A 26,335-nucleotide genomic window follows, 5' to 3' on the forward strand; every position below is an offset into this window, starting at 1 on the left:
CTTTCAGCTCACTGTGCTTTGGGCTCTCCTTACCAGCTGCTGACTGCTTGTGGTTTGTAGGAGTTCCACTGCTGGTGACCGGGGTCAACAGGAAATGGTCACTCACTTTGTGTAGACTTCTTATTGCATGTAGGAATGCTATTTAATAAGTAACATACCAAATTATGTTCTAGATGCCTTCGTCTCCTTGGCATAGGGCTTCTCTGACATCACCAGGACAGAATATGCCCAAAGTAAGGAAAGGAGACATTGAGACTGCACTGGTTGGATTAGTCAGATCTGTGTGAAGTGAAAAACCAGCAGCAGTAACTTTAGAGGGCTTGAGGTCAGAGCATCATGTTATGGTAAAACTACAGAATTATCAAATGTGGGGGCATGAGTGCCTTCAAAAACAACTGAAGGAGTTTTTGGCTAATCCTGGTAGAAATATGTCTCAAATATAATGAACAGAGATTTTCTTTCTTGTTTTGTTTTTTTTTGGAGGGGAGTTTTTTGCTTTGATTTTTTAACATAAATTTTACTATTTTTTAAAATAACCTTTAAGATGCTTGTAAAAGAGGAAGGTTGCTAAAATGTAAAATAGAATTGGTAAATGTTTACAAAAGTCACACAGTTTTATTTAACTTTGGCAAAGTAATAAAAGGGTACATATGAGTCACAAACTTGACATTCTCATAAGAAATGACAAATACAGTGCAGAATGTTGCAGTTACATTAAATGCTTTGTTTTACTCAAGCAGAATGAAACAGGTAATTCAACAGAAAATACCACCACTAAGTTTTTAAATGTGAAAATGTACTTGTCCTTTTATAGTGAATTTAAAGCAGCAATGTAATTTTTGCTAAAATATTCCTTAGAAAAAAATGAGAATTTGGATAATTTCCTATGGGTAGTATTTTTCAACTCAAAACCAATGACACAATTAATCTCCTAATTGTTTCTCTACCACTAAGTTGTGTTCTCTTCAGGATGTTCAGTCCTGTCCTGTGGTGTCCCCTTGTCCTTCTAGCCCTATTTGGTTGACAGGCACAAATGGTACAGTGTTTGTCAGAAGTGGGACAGGACTGTTAGCTTTTATTTCAAAGATAAAGCAATAAGATGTTTTCTGATAGTAAATTAATGTGCCCTTCTGTTTCTAGTTTTGTGGGGAGTTTTATCAAGAGAAGTACTGTCTGTTTTGAAATTGCCCATGATCTCTTTATCCAGAGATTCTTTATATCTCTTTAATTCAATAAAATGTAATATAAAATGGAAGATGCCCCAGTATATAAATTTATTTTCAGTACACAAATTTATAGGAGCTGCACTTCAACATTCTATAGTAAAACAAAATGCCACCAGGATATGTTCTACATACACTACTGCTTTAAATCCTGTCAGCTGCATTCCTTTCTCCAGCTGTTTGTTTTTCCCTTCTTATTGGAGAAAAGTCATGCTTGCTTCTGGATAAAGTGTCATCCTTTAATGAACTAACATACCGATTAGTATTTGACAGTGGAAATGATAAAGTTAATACATAGTCTAGCCTAAAGGCTCTGCAAATGCATAGGATTAAAACAGCATTATAAAGTGTGGGTGTACTTTGAAAAGTGACATCAGAGACTTCAGTGTTTGTTTTCCATGTTGACAGCATCTTAATATTTTTTATAGATTAAAAGTAGGTGCCACAGTTTAAAATCCAACTGGATTCTCCCCCAACCCACCAGCATGTATTCCATTTTGATTCTGAAAGCCAGATTGAACTTTTAGGTACCTTTTTGTCCGCATCAGTTGCAAGTAAAGGAAGGCAACTGAGGATTGGAGTCAACAAACTGATGCCAAGGAAATGATATCTTTGGGAAATAAGGAGTAAAATGTTAATGTTGCTTTTATCCCTGAAGTAAGCAGTTGAGAACACTCGGGTTGAGCAGGTCAGATCTGAACACTGTCATCTGAAATCACTTCCTGGAGTAGAACCACACTTTAGAGGTCAGTGTGTCACATATCAAAGCTGACCTTTTGTTATGCAAGATGCATGCAAAATCTGCTGGAATCTAGATCAATCAGCACAGTCATCAGCTGAAGATTAAATGAAAGTCACAACAGTAATTGCAAATTCCTCAGGTTTGTCCTATATTACAGGGTGTTGAATTTCATCCGTGTGAGACTTATATCTTGGAGAACTAGTAGTGGATATTCCTTATGTGCAGCCCATAATACAGCTACTAAACCAGTGCTTATTCAGGGTGCTGATTCAGTCCATTAAAAAAGTTAAAAGTACAAGCTTAAAAAGAAATTCCCAACCACAGAAACGTAAACAAACAAACAAATAAATAAATAAATAAATAACATTTTTACTGCACTGTTTCAGTGATTTGTAGAGGGTTCCTGATATTTTTATAGGAATACAAGGACAATTTAGGCAGTGCAACCACCCAAACTGACTTCAGCATTACTTACACAGAATTCAGAGAGAGAGAACTCCATTTCATCTTTTATCTTAAGAAGCAACCTGAAATAAAAACAGCTTGCCCCCCCTCAAAAAAACAATATTCTGATTATTTTGCGACACATGCATGAGGCTGTCCTATGATGTTATCCTTTTCAACAGGGTTACATTTTGAGGCACTGTCACAGTTTCCCCCAAAATTTCTCCAGTGTGTTGGGCCAACGAGTGACGTGAGCTAGGTCCTGTGTCCTCACAGCCAAAATCCCAGCAACTGGAGCCCAGGGACCAAACAAAACCAGTGTTGAGTGGAGCTGTCTGCAAGCACCCTCACCTCAAACAGACTGATAATCTCTAGCAACTCTTGATCTTGGCTACCCTTACTTCAGCTTGGCACAAGATGGAGTAAGGCAGACCAGAATCTGTCATCTGTGTTGGATCACTTGATTAAAAATCAAGGACTACATGAAGCAAAGAGGCTGAAATTTAGGTCACCTGCTACTCAGTGACTCATTAAAACATCAGAAGTCTGTCCCCTTTGTCACAGGCCATCATTAAAACTTCTGAAATAAGTCTCGCAAAAAAGGACAGTCCAATCCAATATTTTAATTTGCAATTCTCCTGCTCCCTCCCACAGTAAAATATAAATACAAAATGTTCACACTTATTTTGATGGCAAATACGTTTTTTCTTCTTTCCCACGTTCTTTATGGCGTGTAAGGTGGTGGCTTCTCAAAGGGTGGGAAATAGGGTGGTGAGTAACGAGGTGGTGCATTGGAGGCCCACATATAGCTGGGAGATGGTGACAGGGACTGGGGGTCATCCGAGAGGCCAGAAGGAGTGGAGGCTGGAAACACGCTGGAATGCTGCAGGGAGACAGCAAAGGCTCTAATGTAACCATTTCCTAATGGAACTTTATCAAAGTGATACTTCATTACCAAGCAGTTCAAAATTAACATTTCAAGGTCGTGTACATACAAATAACACTTCAGATAACTTGTTGCATTCAGAGTAAGCACAGCCTGTAAGTAACAGTTTTGAAAAATGAGGCTCCTTAGATCCAAAATTGAAGATATTTAAAAGAAAAATCTCATCACTTCTGTGTTCTCCTGCATTTCAATTGAAAACTGATGAGCTCCTCTCAAATCTTGGGTGTCACACACCAGCCAGTAGCAACAATGAATGAGCTGCTCTAAACCAGAGAACTGGGTCTGCCATTTCAGAGTTGTGTGTGAAAGCCAGGTTTCTGCAAGGGCCCAGGCTTCCTTAGGAATTCTGGTGTGTTGTTTTTCTCCTGTGAAAAATGTGTGGAATGAGTGGGAAGCATGGTTGCTCCAGAGGGAGTGCATCCCTTGGAAGGGATTTGAGAGGCATGGCTGGGCGTGCTCCTCGTGCTGGGGATGTCAGGGGAGAGGGCTCAGGGTCACTGCTTGGAGCAGAGTGGGGCTCAAGGCAAGGGAGTCTCCACAGCAGAGCTCAGCTAATGCTCCCCTGCAGGCCCCAAGTCCCCTGGAAGATATGCAGGGCTCAGACTTGGAATTTCATCTTAAAGAGGGACTTGGCTATGTTAAATTTAGATGAGTTGAATTTATGCCCAGCTTTTGTGCTGCCTCCTGAGCCAACACCTGTGCTCACAGCAGTGAGACCCAGACGCTCTGATGTGTCTGGCTGAGCTGTGTTAGCAGAGCCCAGCAGGACTTCCAGGTCCAAAGCAGGGAAATCACCCACGCTGGGCTCTCTGCAGGGCTGGGGCTGCCACACTGGCAAACTCTGGGTCAGACAGTGCTCAGAACTGCTGAGAAACTGAGAAAAGGACTTGTAGCACAGCTTGCTTTGGCATGCACTGAGGCTGGCATTTTTGTAACTGCAGGAAGTTACACAGCACCAGAGAGTGTCCTGGGCTTCATTAATCTCAAAAATGAGTCACAAATACATCCTAGAAGTTCTGACTTAAGTGTTCAATTATATTGAGGAGCCCTGACAACAGCATTGTCCAGTGGCACTAGCAGCAGACCCAGGAAGGTTTAGAATTGTGTTACCTCTGCATGGCTCAGATGAGGGACATGGTGCCTATCACAGAGCACACCTCTTTGGTGATGACCAAGTTCTTAAACTCTTGTTAATTAAACAAAAAGTCTCCAGTCCTGGTGGTGGTGTGATGTGTTAATTAACATCACCCCCGTGATAACATCCACCTACCAGAAGAGCAGAGGAGGAAATGTCCTCATCTGCTCCAGCAAGTGAAAGTGCTGTTGACAGCAAGGCTCACATGAAATTGCTGTTTCCAACAGCACAGCTCCATAGCTCAAAGAGGAAGGGATGCATTAAAGCAGAGGGGATGTTTGCAGGGACCCCTCTTAGGCCAGCTGAAGGATGTGGAAAATAACCACAACAAAATAGCTTTTCAGTCATCTCATGTCTTCAGGAGCTCAAATAGCTTGTTTCCAAAACCTCTTCATTTCTCTCAGAGAGAGTAGCTGGCCTAATAAAATCCAGTACCTGAACACCTGGCTTTGCCTCTCTCCTCAGAACACTGCAGTGCCAGAGGCAGTGCCTGTTTTTAATGTGATCTCTACTGGTGAGTGATGGGGAGGCAGGCAGGCAGCAAGTCCTCCCTCTTGCCTTCACTTCAAGGACAGCTTTCAGGAAAACACTGCCTTAGTAAGAGAGGGCACTGCCAAGGACCAGTGCCTAGTAGGAAAAAATTGGTATTTTCTGCAGGGACAAAAAAATTAAACTGTGTGAATGACAGGAAGACAGGCCCAGAGTCCTGCAGACTGCTGGATTTAACCTTGCTGCTAAACAAGGAAACAGCCTGTAATGCTGCCCACCTGAAAGTCATAAGCAGAGTAGGGAGGCAGGTGAGGAGTGCTGTGGTAGTAGGAGTTGTAAGATGTCACTTGTGGCCTGGAGTAGTAGGTCACTGAAGGGTGTGCATTTTCAACACTGCAGTTCAGCGTAGGGAGGGAAGGAGTCTGCCAAAACAAAAAGAAGAGAGTATGAGGCTGCAAACCCAGTCACAGAAAGCTGAGAGCTGAATGAAAGCAGAAATTATTTAAAGGAGCACTGTGTCTTCAGATGTCAACTCTGTTGAATTAGCAACTGGCAATCCAGTTCCCTCTCAGGCAGCAGCTACGCTCCAAGGTCACTTTGTTCCACAGCCCTGATTGTTTCAGACTCCAAACAACAAGCTGGCAGTAGCCCAGTGCACACCAGTACTCCCCCAAGACAGATTTACTTCTTCACAAGTAGGAGAAGTTATTAATTGCTTCCAAATTACTCTGTTATTTGGTGCATTTTGTGCATTGCTGTTCATTTCTATACATCTTTGTTTGCAGAGGCTCTCTGGTGTGGATCAAACGTCAAAGGGCTGTGATGCACAGCTGGGAACATGTCTCCTGTTTTATTTGGGAAGATATTGGTGAGTCTGAAAAGAGTTCAGAGTTCTGAAACAAAGTACCCTTAGTGCAGGGCCCAAGATTTCTTTGTAAGAAAAACATTTAACCAAGACAACAAATCTCTTTTCTGTGTGATTGTTTTTGTGTTATTCCAAATGAGTCACAAGTGACTGAAAAAGCCCCAAATGTATCTGTTGAACATTCAGTTCTGCCCCTTCATTTGTGCTGTTGTGTTGCACCATATGGAAGGTAACAGGCAGCCTGGTTAAGTGAAGTTATTTCAAAGCTCACACTGTTAGAACAGTATTTTTTTCATTATCTGAAGTTTGGTTTTGATCCCCAGTTCACCCTCTCAGGTTCTGCACCATGATGAAATTAGATGGAGAGTTTCAGCCTAACACAGCTGCTTAAACTACAAAATCAACAATTAATGAGCAACCACCACACTTTTCCTTGTAGAATGTGAACACTATGAAAAGGAAGATCAATTTTTAAGAAAGGGTTTATTTTCAATCACCCTGGTATTGCCAATGCCTCTCTGATGGTTCCTTTTGAAAATACAGTCTCCCAATTGTATTAGTATTTTCTAACTGTGCTCAGGTGGTGACAAGTTCAGAAAAGTGAATCTCTTTCACTTTTTTGTTAGTTATTTCTTGCCCTTCTTCCCACCCTGAGTAAAGTAATGCATAGATCATTTGCACTGAAATACCAATAGTTTCCATAATTATTTTTAAAGGCAATTTGCCTGATTTGTTTTCTTTAATGCGTCAAGGAATTGATATCCTCTTACCATGTCTTTAAAGCCTCCAAGTATTGCTGCTGTAATGATCCCTAGGAACAGCCCGACTATGTTCAGAATTGTTGCTGACCAGAGCAAGTGGTAAAGGTGGATGATGTCCTGGCAGCTGCTGACATCAATGTACTCATAGTACCCTCCAGAAATCTCTACTCTGCTAGATTAGGAAAAAAACAACAGTAATGATAAAAATGCACCACATATCATAAAACCCAAGCAGTTCTGCTGGACAGTAAAATGCATTCTGCAGCTCAGTGATAACCTGGACCTTCCTGCCGAGGGAGGGGAGTGGGGATAAAGCCTCCTGGACCCTGTGATTGTGGCTCCATGATCTCCTTGCACAAAGGGAGTTCTGAAAAAAATACTGGCACAAATCACTTTGTGTCTGAACCTGCCTGTTATTTCTTTCATCTGAAATCTCCACAGAGGTCCTGGAGGCTTACCAAGGACAAACCGGTCTTGGAATTATCAAGGGAAATGAGGCTGTGCCCGAGGAGCAGCAGCTGCCCCCAGGCAGTGCTGGCTGCTCCCCAGAGCCCCGGGGCAGGGCCAGCACAGGGCCAGCACAGCTCCTGCCTGGCTCCCAGGGCTTGGCCACCAAGCAGCTCCAGCTCCGTGCCCTGCTCCAGCCACCAGCCCCTCTCTGCTCCACAGCAACCCGGGCTGCTGGAGCCTGGCACCTCCTCTTTCTGCTCACACTGAACCTTCTCCACGTGCAGGAAAGAGAGAGAAAACTCGGCCAAATCTGGTCAGGTCATTATTTTGGAAAAAGAAAAGCAACTCCTGCAGGACGTGGGCTGAAGGCTTGCAGAGGAATTCTTGGGGAATGACCTCTGAGGCGGGTGGGGAACAGGCTGGCCTTCAGCACAGCTCACCAGATGCAGTCCAGGGCCTACAGCAAAACATATTTATCAGGGACAAACAGTACCAGGAGCTTAGGAATGACTTATCTGCCAGCTCACACACAGGGCTAGGCTCAGAGCACATGAGAGCTTTGAGGCCAGGGGGAAGAAGTGGCTCATATTTAAGGTCAAGAAGCAGGAGATGCACGTTCAGCAGACTCCACAAGGCCTGCAGGAAACTGCCCCCTTTCACAAGAGTCACCCTCCTCTGCTGATTACACAACTTCTGCCTCTTTACCCTTTTTACTCCCACATTTCATTTTAGGAGGCCACTGCAGGAACATCACGAGGTGAGGATTTCAGACAGAATCGAGGCACCACAGGTTACAAAAACGTGTGCTCTGGCTGGCACAACCTCTGTGTAACCTGAGCTCTCGGTGACCCTCTAACAATAAAAGCTGATTGTGCTGTTTGCAAGTGCTCCTTCCCATGGAGATGTGTGAGAACGTGTGAGGGAGAACATCCCTCATTGTTCAGCATGTCCTGATCAGCGGGAAGGGGCTGGTCCCGTGCTGCCAGAGCCAGGGGTGCCAGCATCAGGAAGAATGCAAGATGTCACGTTTGCCATGGTTTCCATCCTTTACATGTGCACTAACCAGTCTTGAGTGTCCGTGCCTCCACTGAGACACCATCCTGCACCTCCCTCAGTGCAGGATGTTTGCGTGGTACTAAGCAAGATTGAAACAGCAACAACTGGTATCTTTCATCAGAGAGGGGAAAGTGGGTCAGGGGCAGGTCCCAGGACCAGGACGGGAAAAAAACCCCAAAATACCAACAAAAACAAAAGATAAAGAAATACAGAGAAGTTTCAAGCTTTTGCATTCCATTCCAATCAGTTCTCTCTCTAATCAGTATCCTCTCTTCAGCTAGTAAAAAGGGATTGTGTTCTGTAAACTGCCCAAGGAAAGCATGAGTAAAAAGGGATTGTATTCTGTAAACTACTCAAGGAAAGCATGAGCTTCACGCCTCTTTCACACACACAAAGTCCGACAGAGACTGGGATCACACTTCCCAGCACAGGGAACCACCCATCCTCTCCCAACAGCAGCTTTTGATCTTCCTCCACCACAGTCAATGATTTCAGTGGAGGCCAGCCCAGCTCAGTACTGTGAGAAATGCTAAGCCTGAAACAGCCCTAGGCAAGAGCCAGCAGTAAAAAAATCGATTTATTAATGCCTTGCTAACACACATTGGACACTCCACAAGGTACAAGCAGCGCATGCTGTAAATTAAGCTGGCTTAGGCACAGCAGCCAGGTCTCAGTGGTTGACTGCTCTGCAGTGGTTCTCGATTGGGAACCACCTCCTGACTCACTGCACAGGGCTGGTTCACCTTCCAGCCCCGTGTGAGCATGGAGGACGTTCAACGGGCAGAGGACACTGGTTTATGAAGGCACAGGTGGCACCAGAATGGAATGGTGGCAAGATAAAGAAGAACACTGTCCCAATTTTTTTGCTTCTTCAATATTGTCAAAGAAAAAACCAAAACCCAGTGCCAACAGAGAAGGAAGGTGTTAAGATAAGCAATACTCAATAGGTAGAAAGCCTGAGGAGGACACCAAGCATGAAAGTGCTCTTCATTTTTCCAGTTGGGCTGGCCCAGAGCATGCTCACCCACAGCTGGGATGGCCTTGCTGTGTTTCACACCCACCTTTACCTGGTTACCTTTTGTCTGGGACTCCTCCTTGCTAACAAACACAGCTAAAGATCCCTTCCCACAACAACTGCCATTAACTATCCTGCAAACGAGCTGCGAGCTATTGCCAAGCAGCATGACCACTGCTCTCCCCTCCCATGGCCAGGAGTGGCATTTTTGGCTTACTTCCCACAGTTGTACAGGTCACAGCAGAAGCAGGTGTTGGTTTTTATTTTCGGTGTGCAGGGGGCACGGCGCTGTGGGTGACAGACCGCCTGTGTGAATACAGAAAAAAAAATACATAAAGCACAGGAGGACACAACCCCCAAACACAGTTTCTGCTGCTGTTTGGCCTGCTCTACATGTAGAATTCCCAGTGATCTCCACATAAGCCCCAGGCATATTTTTCTTTCCTTATCTTGCTCCCACAAAGCCCTCCTATGGGAACAGAGGTGCACTGGCTGGAGCAGAGCAGCATCTCTTCTGCTGTGGGAGCTCACACAACAAGCATGTGCCTGCAGAGGAAGGAGGTTCTGTAACTCCTGCAAGCAGCCAGGGCCTTGATGAAACAACCCACCTCACCCCAGGGCAAGGCAGAGCAGAGAGCTGTCAACAGCACGGCCCAAGCTGAGAGCAGATTCCAATAGTGGTGCAGGACTGACCAAAGTGGTTCATTGTGTGTGCCTGAAGGTGGTAACAACCGAGTCCACATGGACAGTCCTCGACCTGAAAAGAGAGTGGACCACTCCCACACTGCTAAATGTGCAGCATTTAACTTTGCCAGGCCTTCTAATTTCGTATATAATGGTTATTCAGAACCACCTAACTACCTGTGGACTTGTGAGGAAAGCTCTGAGAGACAATCAGTGCTCAGCACACACCATCAGTATGTGGCAGGCTCACCCACACCCAACAGGCTTCTCTTTGGAGAACACAACAGGAGAGGTGCAGAGGCTGGTACTTGTTGCTCATATACACAGAAATGATTGCTTTCTGAAACCTTAACCACCCAGCTGCTATGAATGCATGGCTGAAGACCTAGAGAAACTGGAGCAATTTCCTATGCTACACGCCCTTCCCTCCATCTGCTCCATCTCTGCTGGGGCATACAAGGGGATCCCACCTCCCGAGTGCTCCCAGCCCAGGCACGGCCTCCCACCCCTCCTCTCTTTGCAGACCTCCGGGCCACTGGAGCAGCTGCTGGCAGCAGGTCCCCACCTGCTCCAAGCAGCAGGGCCCAGCAGGACGGGCTCTCACCTCTGGTGGGGTTGTGCTCTTGGAGTAGTACTGACATCGCCCCGCGTACAGCGGCCGCAGGTCCTGCACAGAGAAAGCACCAGCTCAGCCTGCAGCAAAACCAAACCCACCCAAGGGGCTGGGAACAGGGACCAGACTTCAGACAGACCCTGTGTAGCCATGGTATTTTATGAAAAATCCTTTGCTAGGATTTTTCTCCTAGATGAGAAGCCTCAGAAGAGAAATGTAAACAATTAACTATCTGATGGCTGTGGAATGTGGTCTGGACATTGTTTACCAACAGGTGCATCTTAGATTGGTCCATGTGGATTGTTTTCACTTGATGACCAATCACAGCCACCTGTGTCCAGGCTGTGAGCAGTCACAAGATTTTGTTATTGCATTCCATTCCTGTTCTTTCTAACCTTCTCATGAATCCTTTTCTCTCTATTCTTTTAGTATACTTTTAATGTATCACTTTAATATAATATATATCATAATATAATAAACCAGCCTTCTGAGACATGGAGTCAAGATTCGTGTCTCTCCACTCGTTCTTCTCTCACACATGGGGCATCAACCACAACCCTGATCTCACACCAGCTCCTCAATGCAGCAACTTCTCTGCAGCCCCCACCCCAGTCCCCTGAGCCCCGGGGGATGTTTAACCCTGGTCCTGGGAGGCATCAAATTGTTACAGCAGCGTGGGAGCAGCAGTCCCTCAAGCTCTTTGGGTGATAGTGGCCATCCTGAACTGAACAGACACAGACCAGGTCTGCTTGACCTATTTCTGAGGGTTCTTCCTGCTGAATCATAGCAATTTTTCATGAATTGTTCACAAATTTGTCCTTCCTGTGCTCTTCAGTGTCTTGTGGGAAAGCTCTGGAGGATCATCAACGTTCCAGCCTGCAAACATGCACTAATGCCTCCCTTTGTGGCAGCTTGATCTCCAAGGCAAATCCTCGTGGAAAGCAATGCCAGAGGTGTATCCACATCAGGAGCCCTTCCCAGGAGCTGCCAGACCGGCTCTCCAGGTGTCTGATCCAAAGCTGGGCTGGCAGGGCAGTGGCAGCAGCTGGCAACAGGAAAAATCCTTTGTGCTGGCGTGGCAGGAACAAAGCCTTGCTTGCTTGTTTCCAGCAAGGTGGTGGCATTTTTGGACTGTCAGGTGGTAAAGTGAGGCCAAAAGCCCATCTGCTCATCAAGAGGCAGAAACCAAAGGCTCTGTATCTCAACTGCTCAGCTCTGGCTGCCTCAGACACGCAGCCACCCCCAGAGCAGCCAGGAGGAGCTGCCAGCTCATGCCACAGCCCAGCCCATGAGGTCACACCCTTCAAAGGGGGTCAGAGATGGCCCAGACTTGCTGGTTTTGTCCAGACAGACAGACACCCATCACACGAGTGAGAGGAGCTGCCCTTTGCTCTGCCAGCAAATCCTGCCCTTCCACTGCTGGCGTACTCAGGGGCAGGAGAGAAGAGCCAGCTTCACAAGGAGCACAACTAGCCAGCTGATAATTCTGACCTTCTGAAATTCCTTTCCATTCTGATACAAATAAACTCCAAAATATGTCTTTTTAATCCCTTTTTGCCAATTTTTTTTTAAAAGTAATCAAATTGCAGAGCTGCAGGACAAAAACCTGTTTGCAGTTACAAATTTCAATCAAAAAGCTGAAATGGAATTGGGTCTTTTTATTTCTATAATAATAACTGAAGCTTCTGCACATCCCACTGTACTAGTGATTGGTCATGACAGGAGTAGCTCATAATTTTTTAAGTCACCAAATGGAAACTGAGAACCTACTGCAAATGTATCCTGTTTATACTGTAATGCTTCAGTGAGCTTTGTATCAAATTGCTTCATTCTTCTACAGCATCGTGATTCACTCTGCATTAAGAACCAGCTCTGCCAACATTTAAAACAAAATAGATGCTACTGCTCATACCTTGTCCCTTGGCAATAGCTGTAATTCACATTACATCTTAAGTGTTCTGATAATAAACACATAAAGCCAAAAAAACCCCAAAGCAAAGCTTTAAGATCTTAGTGCTTTCTGCTATTTTTTTTAATTATAACATTTTTCTAAAGCTTGTGATTTAAAGCAGCATTCAGCACATGATATATATCTACAGGGTTTGGTGTGGCCCGATACAGGCTTGCAGACACCATCACTTGTTTCCTTAGATAAAAGCACTGCAGGAGTGTGTTTTCCTGGAAGCACTTACGATGTGTCGGGCAGCAAAGACACCGTCGACAATGGCACAGCAGAACGCAGCGATCACACCAAAGCTGATGAAGACGATCGATGCAACCAGCTGAGAAAGGAAAGCAAAGCCAAGTGTCAGCTGCCTCTGCAGTGCTCAGTGCCCTCTCCACGAGGATTTGCGGAGCACGGTCGTGAGCCCCGGAGCAACCAGTGACCCCAATGTCTGCTCTGGCTGAAGGCGGTGGATACGGGCAGAGCAGGAGCATTGTGCCAGGCTGGCTCTCTGGGGACACGATAGAGTAATGCAGGTTTTATCATCAGTCCAACAGGCTAAACTTGGGCTGAGGATACACCTCCTCTTCTGGCTGCTGCTGTCCTTAACTCTCCCCTGGGGAGACAGAGGATTCCTTCTCTCCTCACCCTCCTGGGAACTCTTCCCGAGCTGTGAGGAGGCAGGAGATGGATGTGTGAACCTCTCTGCTGGGACTGTACCTTCAGGGAGCAACACCTGGGCGCAGGCACAAGCAGAGAGAGCAGAGGGCAGTGACCAGCTGGTGCTGAGCACCCCAGAGCAGCCTGGCTGGGCTCGGTGCCACGCTGTGGCAAGCACAGCCCACCCAGCTCCCACTGCAGAGCTGCACGGAGAGAGACCTCCCTCCACCTGCAGCTTGAGAAGGGCAGTCAGACAGGTAAAGAAAGATCCTTTTCCACTGGCCCCATCCTGCCTGTTCTTAAAACTAGCATGAAAGCGCTCAGCAGGTAAAGCAGAAATAATCTCCACTTCACACAGCACCTCTGGCAAAGAGCCGGTGCTCAGCCGGGGGAGCCTGCAGCAGGGCTGACACAGCCCCTCTCACACCTGCACCCAGCTGCTGGGCTCCTGACCAGCTCCTCTCACACAGAGCTCCCAGCACTGATCCCAACCCCTGCCACAGCACACTGGGCATACCAGCAGGGCTGCAGGGGCAGGGCAAGCACAGCATCCAGACAGACAGGGTCACAAATACAGCCTGGGGAACAGCTTTCAATCTTAGTTCATATGTATTGAAATACGTTATTTCAGTATATTGACAGGATTTCAGTGTAAAGAACAGGAAGCTCCCCGGTGGTTTTCCAACTCTGGTGACTGAAACCTTCAAGTGTCAGTTGCTGGCAGCAGTTAAAAACTGTTTCTCCACGAGTACAAAGGTGACTGTGGTCATGGGGGAGCTGTGAGCAGTAGTAAAAATCTCTACAGCCCAAATACAAAGCTAACAGTTAGCCTGGCAGCACTGACACGTACCTCAGGTCTCCTGACTTGGGGATGTTTGTTTTAAAGATCCAGGTACTAAGTTTGCTTGAAAACCTTGGCTCCTGCCACTGCCCAGCTCTCAGACAAGCCAACCCCCCAGACAAATAGAATGCAGAAGGATCCCATGTGTGTTCTTAAAGTACCTCAGGATTTTTAGGTTAATCACACTGGTGTTAATCTACATCTCCCTAGGTGAAAATAGATCTTGTTCCAGTAACCTCATCAGACCAGCTCAGCTTGAACAGTGACTGGAGATGCCAGAGGGCTCACCCGGGGCAGTGGAAATGGCTTACTTAAAAATGAGAGAAAATAAGATGGTTTTCTAGACGAGGGAAGCATTCAAGGCACAGGCATTGGGCCTGCAGAGCTGTGAAAGGATCCCAGTGAGCACAAGAAGGTGTCATGATCACAAGCTTTACTGGAATATTCGATGCTGTGCTACAAGGTACTTGCAGATGGCAGCAGGTGGCAAATTTTCCATGACCAGATCCTCCACTGACCCTGTTTCTGTCAGCTGTGAACTCCTGCATTTCTTCCCCACCCAGCCCCATCCTTTGCAGGTCTGGATCCCAACTCCAACCATCCATTACAAGGTCTCACTGTCTCTCTAGGAAACCACACAAGCAGAGAAAGTCCATTTCTGGTGGAAGACACAGGGTTTATGGCTTAGGGTATTTTGTAGCAAGTTTAGATTTTCTCAGTACTTTCTTTTGTTTCATACACACATGAAAGAGGATATTTGCCCTAAATAGCGTGAGCCTTAGAGATGGGAAGTGAGCCAAACACTAAATATATACAATTAGGGAATTTGTCAGTCATCTCTGCTCACAGACAGGAGCTGCTAATGTGGTGGTTTAAAATAAATACAAAGTTAATGATACTTTCATAACAGCCCTACCAAGAGGTAAGTATCTGATGCTCACTTTATTTACACACAGTTTTCTCCCTCTCAGATGTAGAAAGAAAAGCCAGAAAACCAAACACTGCGAATTTATGGTAGAGAAAAAAAATCAAACAGCAAATAGAAACATACAAATGGAAAGGAATGAAAATGAAGAAATGTCTTTGCAAACAAACTGTGGGCCTGATGGTAGATAAGGCCAGAAATGGAGAGGTGAAAGAAGCGATGGGGGGAACCATAAATTCCATAGGAATTCCACAAATTGACACAGACTGTTACTCACTGGAGACTGTGCTAAATCTCTGGATTTAGAGAGAAAGAGACACAAGCAAAAAGAAAAACAGAGCGGGGTATACATTAGAAGGGAGTATTAGGTGTTTCAGGAAATCTGTACCTCTCATGTACCTCAGCCAGTGGAGAAAGAGAGAGAGAAATGAAGCTGGGAAATGAGGATTATAAAGAGGCTGCGTCCCCTAAAAATTTTAAGAGACCCGAGGGGAAATGACCCATGGCCTCTCCCTTTATTCAATAAAGTAACAGGACTCCTCTGTCTGCTTTCTGGACATAAACCTCCAGTGTTTGTGGATTAATTTTCTTGACAAATCTAATTTTAAAAATCCCAGTTTTCAACTTGCCAACAAGATTATTTTTGATTTGGGATTGATAATACTGTTCCTGTAGCAAGCAGAAGTCCTTCTCTAGAGCCCTGTGATATTCTTGACTGATCTTCCCTCGTGTAACTCCAGATGAAGTCAGCCACACCAAGCAGCATTCAGACAACAAAAGACAAACTGGGTTTGGATAGGGCAGCAGTGTCCTGGGCTGAGGTTCCTATGGGTGATGGTGCAGCCCCAGATGGGCTGTGAAGGTGCTGGTCCTTACTCTTCCAGAAAGGTGTGCAAACTGCTGACTCCTCACTTGGAAGCTGCTGAGTGGGCAGTGGGGTGTGTGCCAGAGCAGCCTGGGCAGCTGGCCCTCCCATGGGCACAAAAGCTCTCCCTGCCCTTCCCTTCCCTTCCAGAGGCAGGGCATGGGAGGCAGTACACCTGGGTGGGTAAAACCAGAGAGGTCTGTTCCTGTCAGCCCCTTCAGGTTAGCTCTGCCATCAGCCACACTGACAGAAACACTGAGCATCACCTCACAGACAGAAACATGCAGAGAACACAGCTGCACAAGCTGCTTCTGGCTCTTCTGCCTTCAGCTGCACAGCAAGCCAGACCAAGGCTGCCTTTTAGCAAACTAGGACACGGGGGAAGTTCAGAGAGGTTGGAAAAAATAAATCCTCCACGGCCAGTGGTATCACAGAAACATGCAGTGGACAAAGCTGCCACTGTGAAGTGCTCCTGGGTAAGGAGGACAGGTGACTACAGCACAGGGACAATAAGTGACAGCTACTGCATGTCCTGTCTGCCATCTGAGTGGAAACATGCTCACTGCCAGCCCAGGCAGCAGTGATGCAATCCCTGCAAAGCTGGGTCATGAATGTTTTTTAGGACACAAAATGACAGAGATATTAAAAGAATAAGCTCAGGCCACGCAGGGCTCTTCAGAATAATCAAACAAGTTAGAGCCACACTGTCACTTGTGGGCACTCCTGTGAAGAGTCCAGGACTGGCACAATGTGGTCATTGCTCAACCAGACACTGACACGCTGCTAATACATGATGAGCAAGAGGCTGAAACCCTGCTAGGACAGAAAGAACAGGGAAATGTTGCTCTTGCAGAGCCAGGGTGAAAACAACAAAAATATCCACTGAGAAACCCACCTCCCCTGCAGCCTGTCTGACTGTGGGAAAGGCAAATGTCATCTCCTGCAGGGTCAGCCTCACCCTCTCCTGCTCAGCAAAGCAAAGGCAGCACAAAGGCAGACCCTGGATTTAGACAGGAATTCCTCCCATCTGCCTTTGCAGAACCTGCCTTAGCCCTGGTCAGCAGAACACACTCTAACCTGACCCTGAGCCCCTCCACCCCTGCCAAAGCAGGCAGCAGCCCAGCAGGACAGGCTGCAGGGACAGCCCCACCTCCCTGGGCCCTGCAGCCTCGGAACAGCAAGGCTGGGGGATCTCAGCAAGGCTGGGGGATCTCAGCAAGGCTGGGGGATCCCAGCAAGGCTGCAGGATCTGAGCAAGGCTGCAGGGATCTCAGCAAGGCTGCAGGATCTCGCTGCCAGAGCCTGGGGCAGGCACAGCCCAGGGGTTGCAGCTCTCAGCTCTCCTGAGTGAGACAGCCAGGCAGCAGGCAGAGTGCCCAACGGGGGCTGCTCCCAGGCTGCCAGAAACCATCTCCAGTTCTCAAGAGGTATGCAACACTACCCTGGAAGAGTTAGGAAAACCTAAAATAACACTCTTTACACACAATATTTGAGTTACTGTCATTTTTTAAGAAAAGTTTTTATAAAAAACTTACCATTTGTCTTTTGTTTTCTATCAAGTTTGATCCGATTATTCCAAGGAACGACCCAAAACCAAGCTGAAAAACAATGTATGGTTAGCATTTAGTTCAGCATGCTACCCAACAGATTTTACAAACAGAACACAATTAAATCCAGAAGCAGCAAAAGAACATTCTGCTGATGTGTGAGCTCTCTTCCTTCAGCAAGAAGTCAGTGGAGTCTCTCACTAGCAGGAACTATCAGGTGTACCCCACACATGACACTAAAAGCGTGTGCAGAAACCAAAAGGATGAGTTCTGAATTGCATCCCCCCAGTGATGCTGAGGATGGCTGGTGGATGAGGATGTGCATTGCTGTCTTGGAGCAGCCCTACAAACACTCAGAGCCTCCAGATGCAAACCCAGCAGGACCAGTGCACTAAATCCTCCAGGACCAGGTTCTGTGACCTCACTGAGCTTGTGAGCAAGCACCTCAGTTCTCAACTCAGAGTTCCTCAGTGTGAAGCATGAAATAAAGGAAATTTATGAACTCTGGAAGATTTAGCAGGTTTCTGTCTTTTACTCCTGCCTCATTTCCAGGGGTGAGGGTGCATGAGCCAGGGTGTTCTACCAGAACAGCTCACACTGGCCCAACAGAAAAAGGCACTGCAGCAAAAGCATCTTTCCTTGCTGCTGTACCTGACAACACTCACTTCAGCTCAGTGAAGTCAGCCAGGAAAGCAATTTCCCACCTCCTTTCTCCATAGCCTTAAGCTACACTAAGAAGTTTCTAGGACAGAGCACACCCCAGCCAGCACAGAAACAGGGACTTCAAGCAGGAACCATGGACTAGGAGGGGAGATGCAAAAATAGGATTGTGGCACACTGAGAAAGGTCTTTGGTTGGTGTAGAGCATATTCAACCCCACTTCCATGAGCTGGCAAAATAAGAAACACTGGAAAAGTCCTACAGCTGGATCTGTCATGCTAAGGAGGTGCAAATCCAGACAACAGACCAAGGGCTAGTGAAGATCCATGTGAGAATTCCTAATAGCTGGCCAACTCCCCAGGAAGAAAAACAAGGCATGAGACAAGCTGTAGTGGTTCAAAAATGAGTCAACTAACCTGGAATCAATACTTTGAGATCCAGGAATAGAAAACAAAGGTTTGATGAATCCAGTACCAACAGGCAGAGAGAGGCATGTGCAAGATCAGCAGGCACAGATGTGATGTAAACTTGGCCTTCAGTCTTCCCTTGCCCTGCTTCAGCCCAGCAAGCTTTGGTGCAGTGCAGACAGGGAGGGCAGCTGGCTCAGGGTTAAAGTGAGCAGCTGGATTAAAGGGGAGCAGCTGAGCAGGCTCTGCTTCCCCAGGGCCTGGCTGGCACTGGGAGCTCCTGCAGAGCCCTGCCCCACACCAGGCTCATGGTGGGAGGCACTGCAGTGAAGCCAGGCTCTGCTTACCCCTGGGGGGGAAAACAGGCAGGGCAGAGACCTAGGGCACTGCTGAACTGCCCCACACTGACCTGCCAGTGCTTCTGGGCTCATTATTTACCTTATGATTTAGCTTAGGCAAACAACACCCCCACCTTCCTAAAGTAACACATTCATAGTTCAAGTCCAAGCAAAAAAAATTTGGGAGATCCAGGCATTAACAGTGATGTGGATCCAGGTGTAATTTTCAATCTGGTGATATTTAGCAGAAGGAACTTGTGTGGTAACACACACCTAAGGCAAATGCTAAGAAAAATGTTTTGTGTTCTTTGAGCTTTAAGAGAAATATCCACATGATGTTTCAGAGCAGCCTCAAAACAAAAGGTGAAATTCTTTAGATAATTTAAGATAATTCAAAAAGAAGAAATTAGAGCAAGTCTGTACATCCAGCAGATGAAGACCAAATAAACTGGTGGATTCTCATTAACAGGAATTCTCATTGCACTAATGGAAGAACTACTCATTCCTCTATGATGGGACAAAGAGATCTCAGTAATGTTCCTCAGTTACATCATTTATTTGCTGCTGGATGTGATCCCCTGGGATCCGTCTGAAAGGAGGACAGGACACAAAGATAATGTGCTTTTCCAGAGTAAAGCCCCAAGCCAACATCCTTGGCAAGGAACCATCACAGAAGAGGTTTGCCAGTGAAAGCCTAAGAAAGATCAGTAATTTACACAGATTCTGGCAGCTGTTGGAACTTGGAGGCAGCACTCCTGTCTCACAGGCTCACTCCCACAGGGCTCCTTGTCTTCTGCACCTGAGCATTACTCTTGTCTGCTGAACAACACTGCTGTGCTCTGGGCTCCCCTGCCCCAGCTCGGTCATCCAGCCACAGGTGAGGACATTTCCCACAGAGACACACCTCAGGTATTCCCTGATGCAGCTGGGAAGGTGTGGGGGCTCATGGAGGAGGGTGAAGGCAAACTGGCTACAGGATGTCACTGAACCCTCTGCTTCAGCTTCTCCAGTTCTATCAATGAGGAACTGAGCTGCTAGAGAAAACAAACAAACAAACAAACAAACCACTTCAACCCCTCAAAAAACCCAAGAAACAAAATCCTGCTGATGTGTGGAATGTCTCCAGTGCCTGGTTCTGTCCTTCCTTGGAAGCAGAGGCCTGGGAAGATAGTCCCCTGCATTGAAGCAAACATCTTTGCACAAGAGGTGCTTGCCCAAGAAACACAAGTTGAAGGAGGAAAGAAGGGTGGTTCAGGCATGGCAGCAATGAGACATCTGATGCCTGAGCTCAAGAAGAATTTGGACAATGCCCTCAAGCACATGGTGTGATAACTGGAGTTGTCCTGGAGTTGGACTTGATTATTCTGATGGGTGTTTTCCAACTCAGAGTATCCTAGGACTTTATGAGTCTGTGTTCCCTAAGATGATTCCATCAGCCATGGAACTGCTCCACACACACAAAGTCACCCAGCATACAAAGAGACTTCTGGCTCTATCTGCTTGAGGACAGCTCACAGAACACTCACTCACTGCAGCCAGCCCTTTTTCCCCAGTAAAGGGAGAAATCCCAGCCTGTTATGAAACATCAGCTATTTTAAGCACCTTCTGAAGCATCCAGCAGCACTCTGAAATGTTTTCCTGTGCAGTGAGACAGGTGAGGTCATCACACATTTCCACAGAGCAGATTAATGAACCTAGGTGGGGAATTTGGTGACAAACACAAATTGCCAGGGTGCCTCTGAATGAAGGAACTCAACGCCCTTCCCAAGTCCAGGACTTCATTAATTCCTTGAGCAGCCCAAGCCTTAGGAAAGCGAAAGTGATGCTGACGTTCCGGACCATAAATAGCTCGGGAGATGTCAAGGGGACGTGAGCAGCAGACTCTGCCCATTTGCATCAGCCTGCAGGACCTGCTCTGAAGCACGAGGTTCAGCTCAGGCTGGCACAGTGCAGAGGAAGTGTGGAGAGTCTGCAGCCAGTCTGCCATCATTCTCAGCACCTTCCTTCTGTACTTCTCTTTAAAAAAGATCAGGCCTAAATGCAGGAGATACTGGGACAAGCCAGAAAACCTAAACCAAAGAGACCCAACATAATCTGTAACAATGTTCCACACTGCAATGGCTGTAAAGGCTTCCCTTCTTCAGCTGTAGAAGAACTTGGGCACAGAAAGTAAAAACCTCCCTGAGATCAGCAATGCATGGCAAATAAATCAAACAGCAATAAGACAAGAACAAGTCTCCACCTGGTTTTCTGGAATGGTTTCAAGCCTCCAAATTCAAGGCTCCAAATCAAATGTGCAGCATCCTACAGCTGTTACACCAGGAGCTTTAGCTGGGGCTACTGGCTGCATTTAATCTACTGAGACACCTAATTTGATTGCATTTCAGTGCTTCTTTTTCAGCATGTCTTAGACAGGCACAGGAACAGAGCAGGACTTGCTGTCCAGCTCGTGTCAGACCTCTGCTCATGCCAGGAGGGTCATGAAGCACTTGCCCCTCCTGCTTCTGTAAGAGAGCATACATCTAATGGCTGGACACCAGTGGTCTTCTCTAAATGAAGCCATGTGAAGCTAAAAGATGGTTCTTTCCCATTTTCAGCTGCTGGTAACAAAAAAGAAGAAATGGATGTGCTCATGGCTTTGATGTACATGCTCCCCTGGCAAGCTGCCACAGCTCCTCATTCAGGGACTCCAGTTTGTTAAACACTTCTGCAAGTAAACTTTATGACCACAAGTTCGTGTTACCAGTATTTCAAAACCTGGTCTCTCAACTGCTTTTGGCAGTAAGGTCCTTCTTTGCCTTACTTCTGCCTGGGCTTAGTGAGATCTATGTAAACAAAGAAGTTCTGAAGTTGCTTCAACTGACATAAAATCTATATGTCTCACCACTAGCTCAAAATCAAGTTATTTACCTAAGCTCAGAGGCAGCTGCCACTTGGATGGGATTTTTGCATGGGAATGTGCAGCAGGTGCAAAATAACAATAAAACAAATAAATAAAATGGTGATGAAGTAGCTGAGCAAAATATTCAGGACAAAATCACCCTTTATAACAGTTTCAGCATTACAAGGGACTTTGTAGGCAATAAGTTTTCTAGACCTACCTAGGAGTTCTATACTTACAATAACCCCTGGGTAATAACCTCCAACAGTCACATTTTGGGTTCTTGTTGTAGCAGCTAGGCCCACCGTTAGAATTAATACTGACACAATGAGGAGAGTCACAGTTACGTAGAGGGAATTTCTTTTTCTTCTATTGAACGACCCTAAAAACACACACACACACAACAGAATTTGCTGATTCCATCTGGGGAGAGTCACAGCACCACAAATTTCTCCTCCCACTGCCAACCACGCCACGGTGAATTTCCCTTCCTCTGACTTGAGAATATTTTTGGGTTTGCCTGTCACTTTTCACCTTCACTAACATTGCTCTGACGTAGGTGAAGAGAGCCTTAAGAACTGCAGCTCTGCAAAGCTCATTTAGATACACTGGAGTCTCCCAGCCCCTCTAGCCTGGGGCAATTGAGCTAATGAGAAATATTCACATTAGACATTTATATACTTTCTGATCTGTCTACTTGCATCAAGCTAAATAACCCCACTGCATGCTGCTTGTTCTGAGAGGGGAAATTTGACTGTAATCATAAGGCATCCACAGTTTTCCACGCAAATAAGACATCACCAGTAACAGCCACTTCTCCTCTACTTTCAGCAAGGATCAGGTATTTTTAGATGCTTGAATAATGAATTTGTGGATTAGTAAAACTCATCTACAGCTGCCTGATGATGAGAGGTTTTTTTTTCTTTTCTATATTTATAGATCTCCCAGATGAGCATAAACATAAAAGAGTGATTCCACCAGCCAAGAGGAAAGCTGGCTGTGACACTACACTCAGCAACATCTTCAGGGGCGTGTTTGGTCTGCATGTGCTTTGCCATCTTTGTGTCACTTTGTGGAACAATCCTTTTGATCATATTTCATATATTGTGTAGATACAACCCAGCACCTGCAAGAATGGCTGGGAGGATAATGGATTGTGGGCTGCTGGGGCCACCCTGCACCCCATTCCCACAGCCTGGGGCTCTCCAACAGGCCCTGCCAGCAGGTGAGGGTGTTCCCACCTCAGAGGCTCCCAGCACTTCTCTGGGTGTTTCAGAGAAGAGCAGGAATGTGTCCCAGGGACAAGGAGCAGCTTTCAGCACTGCAGAGTGCATTCCCTAAAGCAAACCACCTTGGGCATCCCCCCTTGCCCAGGGCTCCCTGGCAGCCTGGGCACAGCGAGGTAAAAGTGAAACACCTGCAGAAAGGCCCTGGGGGAAGACTTGGTCAAGCCAAGCACAACCCCCTTGTCCAAATTCTCCAGAAACAGGAGCACACCAGGTCCTGCTGGGACCTTTCTGTCTCAGAGATGCACACCCCAGGTGTCCACAGGCCCTTCTGCAGGATCTGCAGGATTGCATTTATGCCCAGCAGATCCTTTCAGCCCAACAATGATGCAGCCATACCAACCCACACAGGCTGCTACAGATGATCTCCCTTCTCCCACAGGGACAGCTCTCCACAGGGAAAAGCACAGGGAAAAGCACAAGGAACAGCACAAGCAGCTCCCCCCTGCTCCTCCACCCCTGCCCCAGCCCGACCCAGGAGCTGTGCCCAGGAGCATCCCTCTCCATGCTCTGGGCTGGCACAGCTGCCATGGGCATGGGGATGGATCATTTCACCCACAGAGGAGCTTGAAATCACAGACAAGGGCTAAACTTGGGGCTTAAAAACCCAACAGAAGGAGAGCACGAAATCACAGAAGGGTAAGGTTGGAAAAGACCACTGGAGGTCATCCAGCCCAACCTCCCTGCCCTATGTGAAAGGCAGAGAGGTTTATAAAATAAAGCACTGTTCCTTCTGACTGCCCTGCTGTCTCTGGAAGGAAAGCTCTCCACCCACAAACCTTCTGCTCATTTCCAGAGCTCAGCTCTGACTGCACCACTGGGACATCACCGGTCCTAAGAGCAAGGAGCCTGACAACTGGTTAGTCCTCAGCTGGAATAAATAGCTGGATAGTTGCTAATTTCAAACAAAAAACATTAAATAACTGCTAGAGAACCCCAAGACTGAGGCTGGATATTTTATCAATGATCTTTTTGGTCTTTCAAGCCATGCTTTATAGGCTGGAGATAAAGGTATGTGACTGTTTGCTGCAGGTCGCATTTGGGGTTACTCTCCCACATCTACCACATAATATAAAATCTAGGCTTCTAAATCACTCAAAATCATTAAGAGACGAAGCTATTCTGTATGTACTGCCTCACAAATATTATCATTGTGCCATACTTCTGTTTCAATGTAACCATTTAAATGCAAGTGTCCCATAAACATCTTAAAAAACCATAACAGTGGGACCAAAACTGGAGAAAATTTGCCGTTTCTTACATAGATGAGTTCTGAAAGGGGAGAAAGGATGAATCCATCTTGCTTCCATGGAATTACCAAACTTCTGATTACTGCTACAGTGTGGCTGGCAAAGGAGCAGAGGGGAAATGAGCCCAGCCCCGCGTTCCTTACACGGCGGGCAGGGTGGGCTGTGGGTGCAGGTGGCTGCAGGGCATGGCTGGGAGGGTGCTCTGGGCACTCACACACCCCACCAGAGCTCCTGCACTGCCATCACAACTGCTGCAAAAAGTCACCACGAAAACCACTCTGAAAGGAGCGTCTTGAAACACCATTTGTAGAGGCTGTGCTTGTTTCAGCACCATCGTGTTTTTCACTCTTAGTTTCTGTGTTGTTTTGCAGCTTAGGACTGGCACACACCAACATTCAATAGAGAACAGAAACATAAGGTTTCAACTGGAAATTTTCTCAAAGCTTTTCAATATTCCTCATAAGATTACAAAAATTTTTAAAGCTTTTATTTTAAATTCAGACAAAATCAGACAAAATCTTCTAACTTGATATTGAAAAGAGATGTGAAACTGAGGAGATAATGTGACTACCTCCACTCAGCTCTATACTGGGTTATTAATTACATTTTTTCCTTCTCTGAAAACACCTTGCTACGCACGTAGAGAGAAAGTGGTTTTGTACTTCTGTAAGGATGCCTGCAGCTGCTTCAGCATACAGGCTCATACCCAGTATCTCTCTAACAGCTGCTGAAGGGCTGCTCTGACAAAATCCTCTCCCTCAACATTAATTTCTGCTCAAAGTATTCCCCACCAGATCATTTTCCTGTGTGCTCCTGAGCTTGGTACAGATCTCTGCACAGCAGCCGAGCTACGGCAGCTTTGCTACCTCTGCTTTTAAGAGACAGCAATAGCCTTTTCTCTGTGATTTATCCCAAACAGATACCCCAAAACTTGCAGTGCTTACCACAACATAAGTAGACAAGGTGATCCAAAACACTGTGCTGAGCTCCGTTAGGGAGCTGTAAAGAAATTTATGCTATCCATAGCCTGGCTATTGCTTCTGCTAAAATGGCACTCCAAACGGGCACTGGTTTTGGAATGATTGTTTTTCTTTTAAGCATCCTCTTGTTATATTTGCCCCATAAGCCACTCTGAAGACAAGGCTGTAGCAGGTTTTTCCAGATTACTGTAAAAGTTTGCAATAAAGCATATCTTTGAACTGCCCTTGATTCACTTTTTTTTTTTTTTTCTTCCCCCGCGATTATTAGGAGAAAATGGACAAGATGGCACAGAAACACGACCGACTTCTCCATCTTGTTCTTTGGGGGAAAAGCCAGCAGCGAAGAACAGGCACAGAGCAGCAGCTCAAGGAAGAAGCCAGCTCTAACTCTCACCCCGGGAGAGCCGGGGGCAGATGGCACCGAGCCTCCCTCTTCCCAGCCCCTCTCCCTTCGTCCCATTTTCCTGCTCCCAGCGCGTCACCGTGCGAGGGTGACCCGCGGCTCGGGCTGCGGGCCCGGCGGGGCTGCGGGGCTCGGGGCTGCGGGGCTCGGGGCTGCGGGGCTCGGGGCTGCGGGGCTCGGGGCTGCGCGGCTCGGGCTGCGGGGCTCGGGCAAATCCCGAGCAGGGGCCGGGGGTCCCCGACCCCACCGGGGCGCGGCAGGGCCCCGCTCCCAAGGGTGCTGCTGCTGCCGTCCGGGCTGCCCCGCCGCAGCGCCCCGGGCTGCGGGGCCATACGGCCGGACCGGACCGGACCGGACCGGGCGCGGAACGGCCCGGCCGCCGCAGCCCCGCGGGTTCCCCGCGCCCCGCACGGCCCCGCGCCGCGTCCCCCGCGCCGGCGGGACCCCCCGGGCCGGCACTCACCCACGGAGTCGGGCAGGGCCACGCCGGCCGGGCGCTGCTGAGTCAGGGACTGCCGCATGCTGCCGCCGCTCCCGCCGGGCCCCGGCGGCCCCGGCCCGGCCCGGCCCCGCCGCGCCTGCGCCTCGCTCCGCTCCGCCCGCGGCCGCCCCGCTCCGTCCGGGCGCCGCTCGGCCCGGGGCTGCGAGCAGCGCACAGCCCGGTCCCCGGGGGCTCGGGGAGGGAGCGGCGCAGCTCCCGCCCCGTCTCCGGAGGGTGCCCGCCCGCCTCCGGGAGAGCTCGGCGCGCTCACGGCAGCCCGGCCGGAGGCGCTCCCCACCTCTCTCCCCGTCTTTCTCCATCCCCTCGCCTTCAGCAGCTCCCACCCTCCTCCGGTCCAGCTGCTCCAGGACATCTGTCCTTCCCCACAATCTCCCTGGCCCCGCTCTGTGGCCCCGTTCTCGCCGTGTCCCTCCTCCCCGAGG

The 26,335-nt window shown here is 47.5% G+C and overlaps 1 protein-coding gene across 2 annotated transcripts; it reads right to left on the reverse strand.

The window, feature by feature from the left end:
• Positions 1 to 595: 595 nt before the first annotated feature.
• TMEM255A (transmembrane protein 255A) lies at positions 596 to 26,120 on the reverse strand. 2 transcript variants are annotated; one of them, XM_064426775.1, is made up of 9 exons: positions 25,875 to 26,120; positions 21,732 to 21,874; positions 17,195 to 17,257; positions 12,616 to 12,705; positions 10,415 to 10,477; positions 9,344 to 9,432; positions 6,615 to 6,774; positions 5,258 to 5,401; positions 596 to 3,292 (listed from the first exon to the last, which is right to left on the reverse strand). In XM_064426775.1, exons 1-9 carry the CDS (start codon positions 25,930 to 25,932, stop codon positions 3,134 to 3,136), a joined length of 969 nt encoding a protein of 322 aa, XP_064282845.1. In that variant the 5' UTR covers positions 25,933 to 26,120; the 3' UTR covers positions 596 to 3,133. The 2 variants fall into 2 exon arrangements, with proteins under 2 accessions (XP_064282845.1, XP_064282844.1); XM_064426774.1 differs by having other exon boundaries at positions 6,615 to 6,777.
• Positions 26,121 to 26,335: the final 215 nt, after the last annotated feature.

The sequence above is a fragment of the Passer domesticus genome, chromosome 7 (assembly GCF_036417665.1).
Source record: "Passer domesticus isolate bPasDom1 chromosome 7, bPasDom1.hap1, whole genome shotgun sequence".
Taxonomy (NCBI): domain Eukaryota; kingdom Metazoa; phylum Chordata; class Aves; order Passeriformes; family Passeridae; genus Passer; species Passer domesticus.

What these genes read in the sequence shown, in the direction of transcription:
- TMEM255A (XM_064426774.1), bottom strand. Translation starts at nt 25,932, where the DNA reads ATGCGGCAGTCCCTGACTCAGCAGCGCCCGGCCGGCGTGGCCCTGCCC. An exon ending in GTTATTACCCAGGGGTTATT is followed by an intron (nt 17,258 to 21,731) that starts GTAAGTATAGAA and finishes ATTGTTTTTCAG; the next exon opens with CTTGGTTTTGGGTCGTTCCT. An exon ending in TCTTTGCTGCCCGACACATC is followed by an intron (nt 10,478 to 12,615) that starts GTAAGTGCTTCC and finishes TTCTCTGTGCAG; the next exon opens with GACCTGCGGCCGCTGTACGC.